Consider the following 23254-nt stretch of genomic DNA (forward strand, 5'->3'; position numbering starts at 1 on the left):
TTACAGCTCCCCATCCTGGACTAAAGAAATACATGTTTGCACTTTAGCAGCAATTCTAGAGTACAGATTATTATTTTTTTCAACTGGGGAGGACCATTCATTTCTTCTTTAAGACCATAAGTTTCTTTTTCAACTTCCCACTCTAAGCAAAATTTTAATGGGTATTCCTTGTTTGCAAAAAAAAAATGCAGATGTTTGCAAAAAAATATTTTTTTGTTTGTTTTTAAGAGACTCAGTGCTCATTGCAATAAAGAGCATTGCTATATTATGGTTCCATTGTGGTTCTTTTGAGCTTATATACTAAGCTTTGTGTGGCTATGCAGAGTGGAAACCATTTGTGTATGGGATCAAAATCTGCAATATGGCAGTCTAAGCCTCTTTTATATGTGTGTCAGTGTCACTCCTTAATAAAACAGATTGCAATCCTGCACTCATCACTCTGTAATCAAATAATCAAACTATATTCGGTAATCAAACTATATTTTCAATAGCTCTGGGAGTTCTTCCCTATTCAATGCTATTAGTACCATAGCTTCTTTCAGTATTACTCTGGGAAATTATTTTCTTTGGTATAGAGCAGGGGTGTCAAACTCAAGGCCCAGGGGCCGGCCGGCAGGGTACTTAGATCTGGCTACATGCGACTGCCCTGGAAACAGCGAAGGACCAGCCCACGGTGTTTCTGCCAGAGAAAATGGGCTCATGAGTTCCGTATTTGGCTGCCAGGGCCTCCTGCAACCCTCTGCCAGTGAAAACAGAGCTTGGGAGGCCGCACGCTGGTAGAGCACTTGGGCCACCACAGGTGCCCTCAACAGGAGTGACGTTGAGCTGGCCAGGCCCACCCTGGCCACATCCACTCCAGCCCCTGATGTCAAACACAACCCTGATGCGGCCCTCAATGAAACCGAGTGTAGAGAACAATGCTATATTGGGGTTTAATGGAGAGTCATTGCAAACCCGCATGTTTTTCCAGTTGTGGAACCACTGGAAATGCCATTCCAAGACTAGATAAATAGCTGAGCTCTTTCTCCTCTGTTTTGTGTGATGACAGACAATATTCAGAATATTTATCGGGTCAGTCCAGACGGATCCCTCCGAGTCACCTTTGCCAGCGGAATGGAGCTGACGCTGAATGCTGAGACACACATCCTGGCTGGTGTAGTCAACCCCACCTTAGGAAAATGTAATATCTCCTTACCTGGGGAGCACAACTCCAACCTTATCGAGTGGAGGCAAAGGAAGGAACAAACTAAAGGCAATATTTCCACTTTTGAAAGGAGGTTGCGGGTAAGTTTTCCCACTGAAGAGACCTACACTTCTGGCTCACACTGCAAATCTGCCAGTGTGGTTCTGTTTGCATTGTCAATTTCCTCTTTATGTCTCTTTCAAAGTGAGAGCCAATTTGATGGTATTGGTTAAGGTATCAGGCTAAATACAGTCCCACCAGGCACAAAGCTAGCTGGGTTATTTGGGGCCAGTCATTCTTTCTCAGCCCCAGAATGATGCAATGGCAAATCACTTTTTTTAAAAAATTGTCGAGAAACCTGCAGGGACTAGTACAAGCAGTTTCCAGAAGTCAAAAACTGGCTTGAAGGGACATATGCAGAGGTGGGATTCAGCTGGTTTGGACTGGTTCGGGCAAACAGGATGTAAATATTAAACATCCATTTTGCCGAACTGGTAGTTGCAGGGATTGGCTGGCCCCACCCACCCCGCGTGCCCCTCCCAGGAGTCTCCACAAGGCCCGTTCATCATGCCGGGTAAGTGCAGGGCCCACACAGTGGCTCTGGGATTGTGAAAAGTTCTGGAAGTCCTGAAACGGGCCTGTTTCCAGCCTCTGGGGGCCTCCAGAGACCGAGGAAGAAATTTTGACCATGAATTATAAGCATCTGTACAAAATTGCTGCCTTGGTGAATACTTCACTTTTTACAAAACGGAGGAGGGAGTATCCAGCTAAAAGCTTTTCAAAAATGCCTAACCTAATAAGAAATAAAGTTATTGCTGTGACCACAGATTGGAACAGCACGATGTAACATCAAAAGAAAAATAATAGTGAGGAAAAGAAATAGCATAACAGGAGGTGTGACATTCAAGAAAATTAAATTAAAACCTGTGCTATAATTTAGAACGTAAGATGTTTTTCAGTTTAAATCGAGAGCATAGCACAATGACAACTGTCATATAGGTAGTCCTTGCTTAATAACTGATCTCTATTCAAATTACAACTGACCTTCCTCCAATATTAGCAATAGCACTTAGACTTATATACCACTTCAGAGTGCTTTACAGCCCTCTCTTTACAGAGTCAGCATGTTACCCCCAAACAATCTGGGTCCTCATTTTACCGACCTCGGAAGGATGGAAGGCTGAGTCAACTTTCAGTCGGTCAAGATCGAACTCCCGACAGTGGGCAGAATTAGCCTGCAATCCTGCATTCTAATCACTGCACCACCATGGCTCTCATTACTTATCATTCCTTGTAGTTACAACGGCCATACAAACACACACACACACACACACACTGCCTTTATGACTGTTTGTAGAGATCGGCAGTCACTTTACTGCGATTTGTGATGGTTTTTGTCAGTGGTGACCTACTGCGGGGTGTTACAGATTCTTTTCATGATGAGCTATTTTAAGGCAGCCAGATAGGCTAGATTGGATGTGCTGAGAGATGCGCTGCTGTGTTTCACATTGCTCAGGGCTTTAATTACAAGCCTTTTAGTCTCCGTCTTTCCAATGGTGTTTCCAATCTCCATGTTTTACCTGAAAACAAGTAAACAGAAGAGCAAGGCGAACCAAGCTATTTATGATAAGCACAGCTAAAGACTGCCTGGAGTTCAGTTTTCACCACCAAGCTTCCTGAGAAGGCCCAACCCTCCGTAATGAAGGAAAAGGTGGATCTTCCTATGTTTTAACTTACTTGTGTGGATTTGGCTATGCCATCTGTGCCACAAAAGGTCAAGCATTAGATTTAACAGGAGATATGTAGATCAAGGACGTGGTGGCTCAGTGGCTAAGATGCTGATCTTGTCAATCAGAAAGGTTGGCAGTTCGGCAGTTTGAATCCCTAGCACCGCGTAACGGAGTGAGGTCCCGTTACTTGTCACAGCTTCTACCAACCTAGCAGTTTGAAAGCACGTAAAAAGGAAGTAGAAAAATAGGGACCAACTTTTGTGGGAAGGTAACAGCGTTCCGTGAGCCTTCGGCATTGAGTCATGCCGGCCACATGATGACAGAGACATCTTCGGACAGCGCTGGCTCTTCAGCTTTGAAACAGAGATGAGCACCGTCCCCTAGAGTTGGGAACGACTAGTACATATGTGTGAGGGGAACCTTTACCTTCACCTTTATGTAGATAAAACTCTGACATTCTCATGCTGTCCATTGGTTGTTTGGATTTTTTGCATTATAGAAAAGTTGCCCTTCCCTTTTCCGTTAGATTTGTTGAAGGCACAGAGTGAGGAATACATGGCAAAAGCAGGCTCTTTCCTTGCAGATCTCCAAAAGTGTACTTTTCTCCAATTTATTTTTATTTGGTTTTATTATTTATTCATTCATTTATTTTTATGATGCTCATCTCCTCTATGGATGGTGATATGGTGGCTCAGTGATTATAGACTTGTCAGCTGAAAAACCAGCACCCTAGGTTTGAGACCCGAGCACCACCTAACAGGGTGAGCTACTGTCCTCGCCTCAGCTCCTGTCAACCTACAGTTTGAAAGCATGACAATCATCATCTTCATTTAATGACCCCATAATCCCTTGTGGGGTAGAATCTGGGCAACTGAGCTAGCAGAGTGTTTACAGTTACCGATGTGCACATGCGCAGAGCTGCCAGGAGAAGGGAATAGTTAAGGAACAGAGGTCAACTCAGGAGAAAAAGCACGAGGGATGCTGAATGACCCCTCCCATAGGGAATAAATAGGAGTGAAAGGGAGTGGAGTTTGCAGGAGACAATTAGTTCATTTCAAGAACGTGAATATTTGCTTAGCTGAGTTTGTGCCTCACAGAGAGTCCTTGCCAAGTATTTCCTTGTACAGCATTGCGCTGTATAACAGATAACAGATAACAGCCTGGCAGTTCTCCAAGAACTGATAAGGTCTGTGTTGCAATTCACCCTTGAAAGACTGTTTGCCGGGACTTTGCTGGCTGTGAATGCTAGGAATTCACATTAGCCAAATAAAAAGATTTTTTTGATCAGGACGAGGAGTCTGTTTCGTGATTTGGTGAAGCCTAGGTCAGAACAGTCTTAGGAGTTCGTTTCCAAAGCCACTTTGGTCTCTCCAGTCTTGAATTTACACAGGATGAGCTGCTGTCATTGTATCAGGTTGGCCTTTATGGCTTTCATTCAACAAGTATTAGCAGATATCTGTGGCAGGTGAGTCAATACTTCTTTCCCCCTTACTCTCTTTAATTAACAGACTTGGGTTTAAAAGTGAAGACATCAATAAACTTACAGGGTGAAGAAACGCTTTAGGAAATCTGTTTTCAATTTGACGGAACTACTCCCTGGGGAGGTCTTGATTAACAGGGTGCATTCAAACTAATCTTTTAAAAAATGGCCTACCAACAAGTTAATCATTATAGATCTGTCAAATTTGATGGAAAATGGGAGAACAGAATATTCCAGGGCTTTCTTTAAGGCTCCCACAGCAGATGGACAGTGTTAGGGGTATCTCCGTTGGGAGACAGAAAATAGTGCAGCGGAATGTACAGCTAGAGAGAAGGAACGTTGCTAGTAGAAGAAAAACACACGAATAGAGTCCCAGATACTGCTAGTAAAAATTATTAGCTTTACTACTAACAATAGCTTCACAAGCAGTGATAGTAGATGTGTGTCCAAACACAATTCAAAGTACAAACATTTGCTTACAGTTGCAGTTCATGTTCCAGTCATCAAGCGAGCAAGTAGTCGTCAAGCATAGGAGAAGCAGAGAAGGAGAGTGAGCTTTCCTGACTCCCTCTTATTGCAAAGTTAATTACAGCTGATAAGTACATTCACCCATTTAAAGCAACATCCACCATTTGTTATTATATATCTATATTGCCTACCCAACACTAGGACTATACACCCAACAGACAGCAACCTTGGCTTGAGAATGCTAAGCGGGGGTCAGACCTGATTAGTAGTTGGTTGGGAGGCATCGGGAAAAAACCTTGCAGTTTTCAGATAGATTGAGAAGCAAAAGCAAAAAAAAAAAAAGACAACCCATCCTGGAAGAAGATAATAGCAAATCACTTCCATATAATTGTCAACAAAATTATAAGGACATCTCCATGAAGTCACTAGGAATCAAGCTTGATCTGTATTATGCCATTCCATTCATTTCTGTAACTGAGAACGTCTGATTGAGTCTGAGAGAAGACTTGGGTTCATCCATCATTTGGAACCAGGGTGAAACTCAGCAGGTTCCGACAGGATCTGGAGAAATGGTAGCAGAAATTTTGAGTAGTTCAGAGAACCGGCAAATACCTCTTCTGGCTGGCCCCCGAGTGGGGTGGGAATGGAGATTTTGCAATATCCTTCCCCGAGGAGTGTGGAGGGAAGGGGGATTTTGCAGTATCCTTCCCCTTCCACGCCCACTGAACCACACCCACCAAGCCACGCCACACTCACCAACCCACACCCCAGAACTGGTAGTAAAAAAAAAGAATTTCACCACTGTTGGGAATGAAGTTTAATTTGACCAATTTGGAAAGGAATGGAATGAAATACTTTTATTTGGCTAAGCATTATTAGAAACAGGAGAAATTTGTTTCCAGTGCAGAAGCTCTCAATCTACATGCAAACATACATAATTATACATAAACATACATAATTATAATCATAATAATAGCAATAATAAGGAGTAGTAAAGAAGGTAAGAAGCAATAATACTACAGTGATACAATGTGGGTAAATAGACATAAGACAGTATAGTAGAACCTCTGGTCATGAACATTTCTGACCATGACCAAATTGGCTTCTGACCAAAAAATCACATTTTTCCCCCTTCTACGCCATTTTTTTTTTGTTAGCACCAAATTTCCAAAATTGGGTTCGGATCACAATCAAATCAGGTTGTGACTAAAGTTATGGAACAAATTATAGTCATGGCCAGAGGTTCTACTGTATTGAGAATTAGGTATTCAGCAGAATGATGGCATGATGGCAAAAACTGTCCCTGTGTCTGGTTATTTTGGCATGCAATGCCTTACAAAGGCATCCTGAAGGGAAAAGTTGATGCAGTTTATGACCAGGATGTGAAGCATCTGTAGCAACTGTGAGCAAGTCCAAAGTTTCTTGGCACAACCATCAGTCATTGTCGATGTATCCCAGAGACTAGGTTCAGAGAAAAGCAAACAAATCACATGTCTATAATCTATAAATCCAGTCAACCATAATGCATGCTGTACTTTTCATTACAGAGTTTCCAATTTGCAATGTTTCTAGGTCAAAGAGTCCTATTATGAGATTGGAATGGGTGTTCCAAGTTCAAAATGGACTGCAAGAGTTGCAGATCATTCTGATGCTGTCAGAAATGCCCCAAACTTAAAATATTGTCCGTATTGTCAGAACAATGCTGGGATACTTTCAGTAAAGCAATACGATCTGTTGTAAACTACAAGCGTTTTGCTCACCTCTGTTTAATAGCAGAACTGCTTATGTGACATAGGGTAAGGTAGGGATAGAGTAGAGTAGAGTAGAGTAGAGTAGAGTAGAGTAGAGTAGAGTAGAGTAGAATAACAGAACAGAACAGAATAAAACTTTATTACGGTTATATACCAGCAACAGACGAGAATCATCACTGTTTACAATAGTATTAAAATACAGTACTACTAATAATAGTGGATAATAACATCCATGGTAATACAATACATGGTCTCGAACATTTTGGATTGTGCCCTTCTTTACATGATTGGAGGGCAGATAAGTAAGCGTGTAAATATAATTTCTCTAAAAATTGCAAGAGGTATCTACAAAAAAAATCGTGCAAGTTGACATCTATAATTTTGTAGCCAATTTTTTCCTTGTGGTCCTTGCAGCAGCAGAGAACTGCATGTGGGTAGAAGGGTTTGAGTCCCGGAACTTATGTGCCAGGGCTTTCTTCTTATCTTCTTTAGGCTCACAACAGGAACTTGTTGTCCATTGATTTTGACCATTTAACAAGAACAGGGAAGATCTACGATGACCATCGCAAGTTCACCCTTCGGATCCTCTACGACCAGGCAGGCCGACCAATTCTTTGGTCACCCATCAATAAATACAACGAAGTGAACATCACTTACTCCCATTCTGGATTAGTAACATACATCCAGAGAGGAACCTGGACTGAAAAGATGGAGTATGATCCAAATGGGAAGATTATCTCCAGAACATGGGCAGATGGAAAAATAGGAGCTACACCTATCTAGAAAAGGTTATTAATCGTTGTAACTGGGGAGGAGTGAGAATGGGACGAGATCATTTTTGTGTGTTGGTTAAGTCAAATGAGGAGGGACGGGGCGACTCAGTGGCTAAGACGCTGAGCTTGTCAATCGGAAAGGTCAGCAGTTCAAATCCCTAGCAACGCATAACAGAGTGAGCTCCCGTTACTTGTCCCAGCTTCTGCCAACCTAGCAGTTCGAAAGCATGTAAAATGAAAGTAGAAGGTTTAAGTGTTGACATCTTGGTTCAAAATGATGAGGTACCAGGTGATGGAGAAAGGTGGTTCTTTCAGACCATGGAGACCTTTTGCCAGTTAGAATTTCCATCAGTCTACAAAACAAAGTATGTTTTAATGTTTATGGAGATTCTCAGTCCTGCAGGTCATAGTTGTCCCAAAGGTGCTTTTTCAAAGGCAGCTGGACTTTGTCTTTGAAGACATTTTGTGTCTTACCCAAGAAGCTTCTTCAGTTCTGTCTGAAGAAGCTTCTTGGATGAGAAGCAAAACATCTTCAAGGAAAAACAAAGTTTAAGTTGCCTTTTGAAAAAGCATCTTTGGGACAGGAATGTTTAAAGCTACAGTTCCACCACATTTGGAAGAACCGGACTGGGATATATGGACACGTTATTTACAATTGAAGCAATTCTTAGAAAAAAAGATACTCTGAATTGTATCCAAGCTATAATAAGCCATTGATATCCTGTACTCTCCTACATGATGTCCCCCCACATTCTCCTGGGAATGTGATCACCCTGAGATCTCTGGGTATATTCGATGAAATGTCTTACTTCACTCTAGTTCCTTATCGTCTCTACCCTATCTAAAAAATGCCTTTGTGTGCCCTCTTGAAGCAGATCCCCTGGCTGAAATGGTGTTTGCAGTGTAGGGCAGTGAGGGCGAGCCTTTTAGAGACCGGGTGCCCCAACTGCAACCCAAAACCCACTTATTTATTGCAAAGTGCCAAGACGGCAATTTAACCTGAATAATGAGGTTTTGCTACCTAAAACAATGGTAAACAAGGCAGAGTTCAGCTGATTGTTCTAAGAAAAACGTGATAAATGCACTTTTATGCCTCTTCATTTTTTCCCTGTTTTTGAAAATATTACTTTTAGCAACAATAAAAAAGAAAAACCTTTGTAATCATTTCTCTCTTTCCCTCCCTCTCTTTCCCTCTCTTTCTCTCTCTCTCTTTCCCTCTCCCCCTCTTCTTTCTACCTTCTCTTTTTCCCTCCCTTTCTCTCTTTCTTTCTCTCTCTTTCCCTCTCCCCCTCTTTCTACCCCATTCTCTTTTTCTGTCTCTCTTTCCCTCCCTTTCTCTCTTTCTTTCTCCCTCCCTCCTCCCCCTCTCTCTTTCCCTCCCTTTCTCTCTTTCTCTTTCTTTCCCTCTCCCTCTCTCCCCCCTCTTTCCCTCCATTTTTCTCTTTCTCCTCCCCTCTCCCCCTCTCTTTTCTCCTCCCTTTTCTCTTTCTCTCTCTCTTTCCCTCTCCCCCTCTTTCTCCCCCCTCTCTTTCCCTCCCTTTCTCTCTTTCTCTCACACTCTTTCCTCCCCTCTTCCCCCTCTTCCCCCCTCTCTTTCCCTCCCTCTCTTCTCTCTCACTCTTTCCCTCTCCCCTCTTTCTCCCCTTTCTTTCCCTCCCTTTCTCTCTTCTCTCTCACTCTTTCCCTCTCCCATTCTCCCCCTCTCTTTCCCTCTCTTTCTCTCTTTCTCTTTTCCTCTACCTCTCTCCCCCTCTCTTTCCCTCCCTCCCTCCTCCCTCTCTCTCCCATCTTCCCCCCCACCATCCTCCCCCCCCCCGTGGGAAAACGTGATGGAGCTGAGCTGGGGTGATGGCACATGTGCCCACAGAGAGGGCTCTGAGTACCATCTCTGGCACGCATGTCGTAGCTTCGTCACCACTGGCGTAGGGCATCCTGATTGATTTACCCCACTAGGATCCCTGAAAAGCTCATTTCCTAACATTATGTTGTTTTTCTTTCTTTCAGTCTGTGATGCTCCTTCTACATAGCCAGCGCCGCTACATCTTTGAACATGACCAGTCGGATTACCTGCTGTCTGTCACCATGCCAAGTATGGTCCGCCACAGTTTTCAAACCATGCTCTCTGTTGGCTACTATCGAAACCTTTACTCTCCGCCAGACAGCAGTGCCTCCTTCGTCCAGGATTTTTCCAAAGATGGACGGCTCTTGCAATCTTTCTACCCGGGAACGGGCCGCCGAGTTCTTTACCAATATACACCACACGGCAAGCTCTCCGAGATCCTTTACGATACCACACAGGTCTCCTTTACTTATGAAGAATCATCGGGCGTTATTAAACCATACACTTGATGCATGATGGGTTTATTTGCACCATCAGATACAGGCAAACAGGTGGGTTGAGATTAGGTTACTAGGTTGTGTGGCCCGCCAGTAGCCAGCAGAGCTGGCAGCAGATTCAGACAGTGAGGAGTTTGGGGAGGAAGATTGGCCAGTCCTGGAGTCTGGAGAAGGCTCTGATGAGAGCTCTGCATCGGAGGCAGAGGGGACCAGAGCCATCTGACAGTTATCAACTGCCTTCAGAATCAGATATCAGTGAGGCAGACAAACAACTGGAGCTTGTTCCCAGTGTGCGCATGCACAGAGTTGCCAGATGAAGGGAACAACTAAAGAACAGGGGTCAACTTAGGAGTAAGGCCACAGGTGGACAATGAATGGCCCCACCCATAGAAAATAAAAGAGGAGCAAAAGGAGAGTGGAGTTTGCAGGAGACAATTAGTTCGCTTAATTGGTTCGTGACTCTCCGAGATTCCTTGCCAGGTTTTGCATATATCAGCCTGGCAGCTCTCCAAGCCAGATAAGGTCTGTGACTGTAAATCCTTCCTTGAAAGATTTTGCTGGATGTGAATGAGCAGAATTCTCAGTAAATTAATAAAAGGGTTTTTTGTCGGGACAAGGAGTTTGCTTCATGCTCTTGGGAAGCCCAGGTCAGAACACTAGTGTTATTGGCAACTATTCATCATTCTCATGAAGACCTGCTACCCTGAGGTTCAACTTTTCTTTTATACAAAAGCGCTATTTTGAAAGCATCACTTGAAGAAAAAAAAAACTTTTGGATAAATGTTTTGTATTCCAGAAGGATGTAGTTTATTCATTAAACCTTTTCATTTGTTAGAGTGACTAAGTAACAAATAACATAACAATAGCCTCTGGTGCATATAGTTCCTGATGTCTTCTGGTTTGCTAGATCTTTGGACAACCACCTAAAGAATTTGATTTTGTAATGGGATAGGACTGGAAAATTCTATTGAAGAAATATTAGATGTATGTAAGTAGTTAAAAAAAGATGTGTGTTTTTAATTTTTATTACAGCACTCTCCAAGTATTTCAGAATTAAAACTCCAGAATTAAAAATTGTGACTGGAATTCTATATGGCTAGAAAGTGTTTTAGGATATCTGTGTGGCAATGCCTTATCCTGCTATCCCACAAACCTATAAGTTATGCAATAATGGCAATCTATCAAATTTGGTATAGGTTTGTTTGGGTAAGATTAGATTTAAACTGTATAATTTTAAAGCTAAAATATCTTTAAAAAGGAAAAAGAAGATTTATGATAATCTGTTAGATAGAATATGCTAGTACTGCCTCTTGCATGGCACAATCATTTCTTTAAAAAAAAACAATTTTTATTTATTTGTTGCATATTTGACTTCTTTTGTAAACAGAGTGTTGCCCAGGTTTTTGCCCCTAACATCTTCTCATATGCACAATTCATTTACATCATATTTCCATTTCCAATTTCAACCATATTATTTTCTTTCTATATTTTCCATCTTAGATTTAATTTCTTCTTAATAAATTACACATTATTTGCACCTCCAAGTTATAATTTAACATTTCATTTCCATCTTTTATTCTATTTTACTATAGGTAACATATATCCTCAGATTTAATTTTGTATGATATACATTTCTCTTAGTTAATTATCCACAATTAATAGTATTAATCTATTTCCCTCACATCATATTAACTATATGCCATTAACAATATTAACATATTTCATTTTATTCTACTGGTAAATCCTTTTCCTTCTTTCCTCCTTTCCTAACCATTTTCTCTTGGTCTCTCAGAAACTTCACTTCTTTATATCTCTTCTTTCACCTAGCTTTTCCTTTCTTTTTTTGTTTTTGTAATTTCTATGTTTTTTCTTCCCAATCTTTTTTCTTCCTTTTAGTTTTATTGTTCTAGTAACTTTCCCAAGTTTTTTCCCCAGTCTTTCCCCACTATTTCCACCTTTGCTGTTTAATTTTCCCTTTTTGAGGACCAATTTTCCTTGCCTACTTTTAGTGTACCACTGTAAATCTCAGTGCAATCATCTGGATATTTTTCTTTTTCAGTCCTTCTTTCTTCTGTAATATCTTATTGTTTTTCACTTGATCCCTTTTCTATCCCCTTTTCTCCTCTGCTCATAGCACAATCATTTCATATAATATCACTAGGAAATGCTTCCAAGAACATATCTAATATAGATTAACTTTAACTATAGTTAATAACTAAATTCTAAGTAATTATTCCAAAACCTATAGTATCCAAACCAAAGGTGCCCACTTCCCACAAAATGAGCAACTTTTAAATGGTCTGAAGAATTTGGAAGCTTCCTCACGATTATGTGGGTTTTTAATTAGGCATATAAAGATGCATCTTTATGATAATTCTTGAGATCTTTTTTCTCCTAATGGATTGCCCTGGTTGCTAACTTCTTGGTTGACTAAATTGATGTGTCTCCCCCAGCATCCCTGGGCAGCTTTCTCTTCTTAACTACCCATTTTACTTTTTCTCTGTAGGACCTCTAATTGGCCGACAGATATTCCGATTTAGTGAAGAAGGTCTGGTGAATGCCAGATTTGATTATAGCTACAACAACTTCCGGGTAACCAGCATGCAAGCAATGATCAACGAAACGCCACCCTATCGATCTGTACCGCTACGTAGACGTGTCTGGGAAAACAGAACAATTTGGGAAATTCAGCGTCATCAATTATGACTTAAATCAAGTTATCACCACCATGATGAAGCATACCAAAATTTTCAGTGCCAACGGCCAAGTGATAGAAGTGCAGTACGAAATTCTGAAATTCATTGCCTACTGGATGACCATTCAATATGACAACATGGGACGTATGGTGATCTGTGACATCCGAGTAGGAGTAAACGCCAACATCACAAGGTACTTCTATGAATACGACGCTGATGGGCAACTTCAGACTGTCTCTGTGAACGACAAGACTCAGTGGCGCTACAGCTATGACCTCAATGGAAATATCAACTTGCTCAGCCACGGGAACAGTGCACGGCTCACGCCTTTGAGGTACGACCTCCGAGACCGCATCACAAGGCTAGGAGACCTTCAGTACAAGGTGGATGAAGATGGCTTCCTTAAACAAAGAGGGAATGACATTTTTGAGTACAACTCCAATGGCTTCCTGAGCAGAGCTTACAACAGGGTTTCTGGTTGGACTGTCCAGTTTTGCTACGATGGTTTGGGACGAAGAGTAGCCAGCAAGTCAAATCTAGGTCAACATTTACAGTTCTTCTACGCAGATCTCTCCAACCCAGTAAGAATTACTCACTTGTACAATCACAGTAGTTCAGAAATCACATCCCTTTATTACGATCTCCAAGGTCACTTGATAGCTATGGAGTTAAGCAGTGGTGAAGAGTATTATGTGGCCTGTGACAACACAGGGACACCCTTGGCTGTCTTCAGCAGCCGGGGGCAAGTGATCAAAGAAATCCTTTACACGCCTTACGGTGAGATCTACCAGGACACCAACCCAGATTTTGAAGTGGTGATTGGTTTTCACGGAGGGCTGTATAATTCTTTGACTAAGTTGGTGCACTTGGGGCAAAGAGATTATGATGTCATTGCTGGACGTTGGACAAGCCCGAACCATCGCATCTGGGAAGAACTGAAGAATGTTCCCAAACCATTTAACCTTTATGCATTTGAAAATAATTATCCAGCTGGTCAAATACAAGATGTGGCTAAATATACTACAGGTAAGACATTTCTGGCTATTCATTTGCTTAAACTGAGGTTAGTGGAATCATTGTAGATTTCTGAAGACTGTCTATGGAGAGTCTCAATCATCCAATCATCATTCTTAACGATGAACGGTTGCAGGAAATGGGTGTGGCTAGTCTAGTGAAGAGAAGGACCAGGGGAGACATGGTAGCAGTATTCCAATATTTGAGGGGCTGCCACAGAGAGGTCAAACTATTTTTCAGAGCACCCAAAGGCCAGGCAAGGAATAATGGATGGAAACTGACCAAGGAGAGATTCAACCTGGAAATAAGGAAAAATTTTCTGACAATGAGAGCAATCAACCAATGGAACAGAAGTTGCCTTCAGAAGTTGTGGGAGCTTCATCACTTGAGACTTTCAAGAAGAGATTGGATTGCCATTTGTCAGCCTCCAGTGATGAAGCTCCCACAACTTCTGGAGGAAAGCTGTTCCACTGGATGATTGTTCTCATTGTCAGATAATTTCTCCTTATTTCCAAGTTGAATCTCTCCTTGGTCACTTTATTCCTTGTTTGGCCTTCAGGTGCTTTGGAAAATAGCTTGACCCCCTTCAAATATTGAAACACTGCTATCATGTGTCCCCTGGTCCTTCTTGGCACCTTTAAGACTTGTGGACTTCAACTCCCAGAATTCCCCAGCCAGCCACGGAATTCTGGGAGTTGAAGTCCACAAGTCTTAAAATGGCCAAAGTTGGAGACCCTACCTGTAGATCGTATTAATTTCAGTTAGTGCTGATCAAGACAAAGGGAGTGTGGGGTATTTCAGCAGGGACAGGAATGAAATTGGCTGAGGGAAGATTTTTTGGTTGTTGAGAAATTCTGCTACTTCCTTTCCTTTATGAAGGAACTGAAATGGAAAGTACGTAGCACTGCGGTTTTCCAACTGAGAAGCAATCGTCTCCTTTTCTTTTTGGCTAAAAGCCTCCTGAAGAATTAATAAAAGCACAACATGAGAGTCAGAGCCATCGGGCTGATTATTTAGAAGTCATGACCCCAAAGGAAAAAGAGGTGAAGAAGGAAGATGAAAACAAATGTACCTGCACTTCCTTAAAAGTTTAAATAGTCGTGATGCCCTGCTGTACGTTTTAAATATTTCATCCATGTTACATAATTTAAAGAGGCAAGCAAAGGAAGAAATTGTACAGCGCAGGACTATTCCATACTTAGTACAGGTCATGACTCTTATTACAGCAGAGGAGAGCTACAGTTATGGTGTGGGGGAATAGTCGTGGGAGACCGTGGGGAAAGCAGCAGACAGGGGAAGCGATAAGAGGCAGATGAGCCCACAGCAGGAATAGGATGTGGCAAGCATATCAAAAGGGACCTTCCCAGAGGTGATATTCAGCAGGTTCTGACCAGTTCTTGAGAACCGGTGGCAGAAAATTTCGTCTAATTTGGAGAACCTGTAAATACCACCTCTGGCTGGCCCCACCCCCCATCTATTCTCTGCCTCCTGAGTCCCAGCTGATCGGGAGAGAATGGGGATTTTGCAGTAACCTTCCCCTGGAGTGAGGAGGGAATGGAGATTTTACAATATCCTTCCCCTGCACACCCACCAAGCCATGCCCACAGAACTCCATTATTGGACCTTCCCTAGTTTTTCTGTAAAGGTGAGGGGGAGAAACATACTTTCAGACTTGAACGATTCAGTTAATGTAACTTTACAATAAAGTGGAATTAGTTCATCTATCAACAACCAATTCATGGAACAGAAGTTGCCTTCAGAAGTTGTGGGAGCTTCATCACCGGAAGCTTTCAAGAAGAGATTGGACTTCCATCTGTCAGAAATGGTGTAGGGCAGGGGTGTCAAACACAAGGGCCATGGGCTGGGTCCGGCCTGCCCTCGGGGCCGTCCTGGAAAATGTAAATGGCCAGCCCGTGTCGCTTCGGCCCGCTCTACCCAATGCAAAGAGGAAATATGCCAGCAGTTTGGGGAGTGCAATCAAGCTGGCCACACCCACCTAGTCAGCCACACCTACCCAGTCAGCCACGCTTGGGGTCAACCACAGCTCTAATGCGGCCCTCAATGAAATTGAGTTTGACACTCCTGGTGTAGGGTCTCCTGCTTTGGGGGGTTGGACTAGATGACCTATAAAGTCCCTTCCCACTATATTGATCTGAATCTGGGCATGCTTCCCAACTGGACTACCCTACAAGGCTGATAACTGCTACCTACTCTTCCAAACATTTCAGTCAGATTTTGTTAATCTTTTTTTCACTCCCTTTTCCCAGACAGAAATATTTAGAGACTTTTTAATATTTGGGAAAGTTTGTTTCACCACAGTGTTTCCAGTATTCAAGTTTCTTAAGAGATCTTAATCAAAGAAGATTAACACTTGTTTAATGTTTAAACAAGGGTTTAATGTTTAGGAATTCTTTGCTTTTACACTGGCGTTTATACCAATCGAACCCTTCTTGGTTCCCTTGATAGATATCGGAAGTTGGCTTGAACTGTTTGGATTCCAGCTTCACAATGTCCTTCCTGGGTTCCCAAAGCCAGAGATGGACACCGTGGACACAACCTATGAGCTTTTGCAGCTTCAAACCAAGACCCAAGAGTGGGATCCTGGAAAGGTAAGTCAAAGGCTTCTGAAGGATCTAAGCTGGAGAAGGCTGAAGACAATCAATGCAGCAGTTAGAGCTGGATTGGGAATTTATTTATTTATTTACTTATTCATTCATTTATTTATTTATTTATAGTTTTGTCAACAAGTACAAGGAAACAACTATGAAAAACACATGAAAAAAATGGCACAAATAAATGGATATAAATAATCAAAAATATAGCCATAAACACATAAAAAGAGTACATATCAATGGGGACAATAGGACAGGATGGTAGGTACGCTGGTGCCCTTATGCACACCCCTTAGGGACCTCTTAAGAAACATGGTAGGTCCACGGTAGACAGCATAAGGTAAAAGGTTTGGGGGTTAGAGGAACTAACAACAGGATCGGGTAGGATGTTCCAACATTTACTACTCTATTGCTGAAATCGTTTTCCTGCAATCAAGTTTAGAGTGGATTACATTTAGTTTGTATCTATGGATAGCCCTTGTGTTATTGCAGATGAAGTAAAAGTAGTCATTAATAGGTAGGACATTATGGCAGATTATCTTGTGCACTAGTTCAAGGTTATCCAGGCCTAAAATTTCAAGCCTGGTGGTATACGGAATTTTATTACGATCAGAGGAGTTGGAGTACTTGTCTTGTAAAACTTCATGCAATTCATGCACTATCCAAAATTAGAGCGTATAACTACTGGTGCAAAGTCAATGAATTGGAGACTGATAGACTCCCCAAGTTATGTCTTCTGGAGCAAATAAAATTACAATCACAAATCTCCTGGATCACCAAACTAACAAATATTTGTAAGAAATTCTTCCTGTCTCTTGCATAATAGGAGAACAACCAAAAAAAACAAGAGCTGCCCAAAGAATTAAGGGTATCGAAGCACCAAAATGATATAGCTACCCTTAGTAAGGTGGCTAACTTGAATGGCTGAGCAAATACAAGCATACTTTCAAGTGACAGCTATTTGACGTTGCAATTGCCAAAAATCTTAGGGAGATATTTACAAGAGCGAGATTCGAACGGCTGACACAATGGTCAGATATGGGAGATCCATCCTATGCTTACAAGGAGCATCTCTGCAACTGCAGAGCGGCGAGGTAAAAGACTTGGCTCAATCCTATTTGATGTTACTTGTATAAGGGGGTACGACCAGACAGGTACCTTGGTCTATATACCAAAAGAATGACTCATGGGATCCCCATATCAAAACAACTTATTTTATGTGTGGCCAGAACCTGAAAATAACATTTAATACAGCACAGACAGGGGTAAATAAGTTGGAGAAGGCGGGTGACACCAATGATAGGCATAATAATATCACAAGTGGGAGAGGGAATTCACAGGGCAAATACAAATATGTGCACAAATCACGTAGCGCTCTTGTAGGCTTATAAAGCCAGAGTATTTCAGCAAAGATGGAGAAGTAGTTTTTGCAGTTGTTCTTTCTCTGATAGTGAATGGTCTTGGCAGATGTTCCATTCATTGATGTACCTTATTGATAGCAATAGCATTTATATACTGCTTCGCAGTGCTTTACCAGCCCTCTCTAAGCAGTTTACAGAGTCAGCATATTTCCCCAACAACTGGGTCCTCATTTTACCCACCTGAGAAGGATGGAAGGCTGAGTCAACCTTGAGCCGGTCAGAATTGAACTGCTGCAGTGGGCAGAATTAGCCTGCAATACTGCATTTTAAACCACTGGAAGGAGGGAAGGAGAGAGGAAAGGAAGGAAGAGCAATAGCAATTAGACTTATATACCGCTTCACAGTGCTTTATAGCTCTCTAAGCAGTTGAATCAGCATATGGCCCCCAACAAATCTGGGTCCTCATTTTACCGACTTTGGAAGGATTGAATTTTGAGCTGGTCAGGATTGAACTGCTGGCAATTGGCCGAATTAGCCTGCAATGGCTACATTCTAACCACTGTGCCACACGGCTCTAGATGTAGGAGATGACCAGGCTGAGCTCGAGAGAGGGGTCAAATGTGTCATCAGTCCCCTCGCACCCACAAGAGATCAGCCCACCTTGAATTCCTTCTATCCTTATCTACCACAAATTTCCTTTGGCTGTTTAGTAGTTCAGATTCTTGTAGAGAGCTTAATCTTGCAATAAATCATATGCTCATTTGAACTGGCTGGGTCCTCCTGATTTCCCTGGTGCTTGACAATTGATTTGGAATGGACGTATGCAAAGATTCTGTGAAAGATTCTCCTTCCTTCCTTCCTTCCTTCCGCATGGCACTTGTATTGGTCTTGGTTTTCCTCCCTCCCTCCTTCTCTTTCCTTCCTTCCTTCCTTCTTCCTTCCTTCCACAGGACCTTGTATTGGTCCTTGGTCTTTTTCCTCCCTCCCTCCCTCCCTCCCTCCCTCCTTCCTTCCTTCCTTCCTGCCTGCCTGCCTACCTGCTCCCTCCCTCTTCCTTCCTTCCTTCCACATGGCACTTGTATTGGTCTGGTCTTTTCCTCCCTCCTTCCTTCCTCTTTGCTTCCTTCTTCCTTCCTTCCGTCTTCCTTCCTTCCACATGGCACTTGTAGTGGTCTTGGTCTTTTCCTCCCTCCTTCCTTCCTCTTGCTTCCTTCCTTCCTTCCTTCCTTCCTTCGCAATGGCACTTGTATTGGTCTTGGTCTTTTCCTCCCTCCCTACTTCCTTCCTCCTTCCTTCCTTCCTTCCTTCCTTCAACATGGCACTGGTATTGGTCTGGTCTTTTCCTCCCTCCCTCCTTCCTTCCTCTTTGCTTCCTTCCTTCCTTCCCTTCATTCCTTCCATATGGCACTTGCATTGGTCTTGGTCTTTTCCTCCCTCCCTCACCTCCCTCCTTCCTTCCTTCCTTCCTTCATTCCTTCCTTCCTTCCTTCCTTCCTTCCACATGGCACTTGTATTGGTCTTGGCTTTCTTCCCTCCATCCCTCCCTCCCTCCTCCCTCCTTCCTCCCTCCCTCCCTCCCTTTTAAACTAATAACACAACTCTCTTGAGCATAGTCCCAGTGCTCAGAGACACAATACATTGCCTTTTGGTTATGAAGAATTATTTTGTAACCCCATTTCTTCCCAACCTGAAATACAGGAGGCAAAAAATTGCCTTGAGTGACAGTGGGGCATTTTAAATGTTTTAATCACATCATACCAAACAAACCTTAAGTCAGGAATGGCCATTATCTGTAACTGGAAGGGGACACTCATTCTCAAGCACAGCTTCACTAAAATCTACAATTTCGGCATTATTTGCAGGAAATAATTCTCTGCTGTACAAAATGTTCAGTAAGCGCAAGCCAAGCAGTTCCATATCCAGTCAATAAAGTGACACATTTTAGATCAGTTGTTCATTTCTGGAAACTCGCAAATACGTCTCAAAGAGCAGGCATCTGGAAATGTGGCTTCCAGTGCCATTTGTTTTCTCATTTCATCAATCTTGCAGAATGTGCGTCCACATCCATGCTCTACACTGTTAGTCGTGACAACTTTCCTGCACCAATGTTTGGAAATTCCCATGCGGTACATTCAATGAAAAGTTGGTATTGTGTTGTGGTTGCTCTAAGAAACTACATTCACTTTTGATACTGTCTTCTTCCTTTATTTCCATCCTCCTTCTCTTTACTCCCCTTCCTTTTCACTGTCTCCCTCCTTTCTTCTCTTTATTGTCCTTCTTCCTTCCTTCCCTCTCTGTCTCCTTCTTTTTTTCCTTCCTTCCTTTCTTTCCTTTCCTTCCTTCTCTTTATTCTCCGTTCTTACCTTCCTCCCTTCTTTCCTTCCTCCTTCTCTTTAATCTCCCTTTCTCCCTCTCTGCTTCCTTCGTTCTTCCTTCCTTCCTTTTCTCTTTCCTTCCTTCCTTCTCTTTATTCTCTTCCTTCCCTGCTATGCCCTCCTTTCTTTCTTCTTTCTTTCTTTCTTTCCTTCCTTCCTTCCTTCCTTTTCTCTTTCCCTTCCTTCCCTCTCTGCCTCCTTCTTTCTTCCTTCCCTCCCTCCTTTCTCCCTCCCTCCCTCCCTCCCTTGCTTCCTTCCTTCTTCCCAGACTATTCTTGGCATTCAGTGTGAACTACAGAAACAACTCCGGAACTTCATTTCCTTGGACCAGCTTCCCATGACCCCCAAATACAGTGTCAGCCGATGTACAGAGCGGGCAAGGACAGCCCCAATTTGCTGCCGTTCCTTCGGTCTTTGGGAAGGGCATCAAATTTGCAATTAAGATGGGCAGGTAACAGCAGACATTATTGGCGTAGCCATTGAGGACAGCCGACGCATCGCTGCCATCCTCAACGGCGCTCATTACCTGGAGAACCTCCACTTCACCATCGATGGACGAGACACGCACTACTTCATCAAACTCGGGTCTTTGGAAGAAGACCTCTCTCTCATCGGCAACACGGGGGGCGGCGGATCTTGGACAACGGGTCAATGTCACGGTGTCACAGATGACTTCGGTCATCAACGGGAGGACAAGGCGATTTGCGGACATCCAACTCCAGCATGGTTTTTTGTGCTTTAATGTTCGATACGGTACGACTATCGAAGAGGAGAAAAACCACGTCTTGTGAGATCGCCCGTCAAAGAGCTGTGCTACAAGCTTGGACTAAGGAACAAAAGCGACTGCAAGATGGTGAAGAAGGTACAAGGGCTTGGACCGAGGGGGAGAAGCAACAGCTTTTGAGCACTGGGAAAGTGCAGGGTTATGACGGATATTTTGTCTTATCTGTGGAGCAGTATCTAGAACTTGCAGACAGTGCCAACACTATTCACTTTATGAGACAGAGTGAAATAGGCAGAAGGTAACAGACCTACAAGCGACATGTTTTCCTGCCTTCACATCACCAAAGACTGCCTGTTTTTAAATGAAGATGTTAAGTAACAGTTATTGTATTGGTTTTTCTAGAGCAGAACTCTGTGTATATATAAATATAGAGGGGGAAAAGAAACATATCCTACTGCCTTTAAATGTGACAGAAGATGGTCATTTTTAATATAGTTTGTTTAATGCTTTGGGAGATGGCAATGGTTCTTTGTTCTAAGGCAGTTTATATTCAGGTTGTGGGTGCAGCATTCTCAGTGTTGAACATCAATCCGAGAGAATCCAGATGGGCAAAATATTTAACAAACTGTCTCCTTTCCTTTCTTTCAGAATAGCTTGTTGGTTACTTAGTTTGCCTACAACATATAAAAAGGGATGGAGCCAGTGCCGTGAATTGCTGGTTCCACTCAGGACCCCTCTCAAAACTATCTTCCCCTCCTGAAAATAAGCCCTCCCTGAAAATATTGCAGCACAGCAGCAGCCATGAGGTGACCACGCTCGCCACCCTCCTGCACCTCAAAAATAATAAGACCTCCCCGAAAACAATGCCAAGTGCTTATTTCGGCAGGGTCAAAAGAAAATAAGACCCTGACTTAGTTGGGGGGAAACACAATATATGAACCGTTTAGCCACAGTCGTTTAGTCAATTGAAAATAAATCCAAATTTTAGTTGTTGCCTTATAAGAAAAGATTAAAATGAATTCTGCTTGGAATCCGAGGTTTTTTTTTTTTAAGAATTCATGTATTGGTTCTGAGTTCATGAACAGAATGGACCTTAGCTAGGGATGAATGCCAATTACCAGAAATGTCATCTTTTTTTTTTCCTTTTGTCGGGAAGAAATGAATAAAATAAATAAATAAAAAGAGCACTTGGATAGAAAGTCAGGTTGCATTTACTTTAGTAACTTTGTGGTGCAGCCAATATACCATCTATGTCAGGGGTTCCCTAAACTTGACAACTTTAAGACTTGTGGACTTCAACTCCCAGAATTCTCCAGCCAGCTATGCTTCAACTCCCAGAAGCAGTACACTTCAACTCCCAGAATTCTCCAGTTGGCTGGAGAACTCTGGGAGTTGAAGTCCACAAGTCTTAAAGTTGTCAAGCTTAGAGTCCCCTGATCTTTGTTATTCATAATTAAAAATTATAGGAAGTTTATAGCAGTGCTAGTAGAGGTTTCTATTCTAGTACTTCCTGGGATGACCACACCTACTTTGTGGTTGTGTGGCTAGTTTTAAGGCTGCGCAGAAAGCAGATATGACTATCAATTTTCTAAAAAAATAAATGTTGTAAACAAGATTGAAAGGAACCTCTTAAACCGTCTCATAAAGCTTCAAAAGGAAAATGCTAGCTCCCTCCCTCTATAAGTTCAGCCAGTGTAATTTTATGGATCTTCATAAAAAAATAATATCAGATCAGAAATTTGCTGGATCAGTGATCTATCCCTAAATGGGGCAGACTTCCTTTGAAGTCATTAATTCTTTTTTTTATAGATCTAGTTTCATTATAGGAGCAGTTAAAACATGGTCAGGATTGTAGAAATCGAAGAATTCTAATGATCGGGCCGTCAGATATAATACTTTGAATATATTCAATGGAAAAGCAGGGAATGTTAGTCTTAAAATTCTTATTGCAAGCTTGCAAGTATTTGAAATTGAATAGCAGTTACCGTATCTTTACCGCATGGGTGGTTAGCCAGAGGACTGATTGCAATACCGAATGCAGCCTTCAAAATGTTTGCAGTTACATCTCATTTTGACTCCTCCAAAGTGAGATTTTCCCCAATCTTCAAACACATGCCACAAGTTCTTGTTCATCAGGAAAATAAATTTTTCATGAAGAATTCTGGATCAGGTGAACAAGACACCAATTGCTATTTGAGAACTTCCTTTCAGTAAATTCCATAACCGCTAAGGAATTTGTTGTGTTGTATAATCTGTGATCTAACAAGCTATATTAATGACATTCTGGCCAGAGACAGCTGCTCCCTAGATCTTAAAAACATTATGTCATGTCCTGTTCCTGGAATCCATGATAGATTCTCAGTTTGATGCAGAAGCACCATTAGAGAAATAACGTTATGTTGATGTTTCATTCTATACCCACTCTTTCCTCCTGTCCATATGCAGGTAATTCTTACCTACGACCACAAGTTTCAGTTGCTAAGCAAAAACTGTTGTTATGTGAATTTTGCCCAATTTTTCACCTTTCTTGCCACAGTGTTAAGTGAATCACTTCTGTTGTTAAGTTAGTAACATGGTTGTTAAGTGACCTGTCTTCTTCATTGACTTTGCTTGTCGAAGGTCCCAAAAGATGATCACATGACTGTGGGACCCAGCAACCATCATAAATAGGAGCCAGTTGCCAAGCTTCTAAATTTGATCATGTGACCTTGGGGATGCTGAAAAGGTCATAAGCTGAAAAAACGGCCAAG

The 23254-nt window shown here is 42.2% G+C and overlaps 1 protein-coding gene across 1 annotated transcript in view; it reads left to right on the plus strand.

The window, feature by feature from the left end:
- The window catches only part of LOC116516109 (teneurin-1-like), a 348491-nt gene extending 327163 nt beyond the window's left edge, over positions 1-21328 (plus strand). Inside the window, 13 exon segments of the mRNA XM_032228512.1 lie at positions 1049-1284; positions 7105-7375; positions 7378-7400; positions 9390-9720; positions 9723-9776; positions 12229-12349; positions 12351-13444; positions 15899-16041; positions 20049-20147; positions 20149-20218; positions 20221-20407; positions 20409-20568; positions 20570-21328. Coding sequence (XP_032084403.1) covers positions 1049-1284; positions 7105-7375; positions 7378-7400; positions 9390-9720; positions 9723-9776; positions 12229-12349; positions 12351-13444; positions 15899-16041; positions 20049-20147; positions 20149-20218; positions 20221-20407; positions 20409-20568; positions 20570-20806 — 3026 coding nt within the window. The 3' untranslated portion in view covers positions 20807-21328.
- The last annotated feature ends 1926 nt before the right edge of the window (positions 21329-23254 follow it).

Source organism: Thamnophis elegans, chromosome 12, assembly GCF_009769535.1.
Source record: "Thamnophis elegans isolate rThaEle1 chromosome 12, rThaEle1.pri, whole genome shotgun sequence".
In the NCBI taxonomy this organism is placed as follows: Eukaryota; Metazoa; Chordata; class Lepidosauria; order Squamata; family Colubridae; genus Thamnophis; species Thamnophis elegans.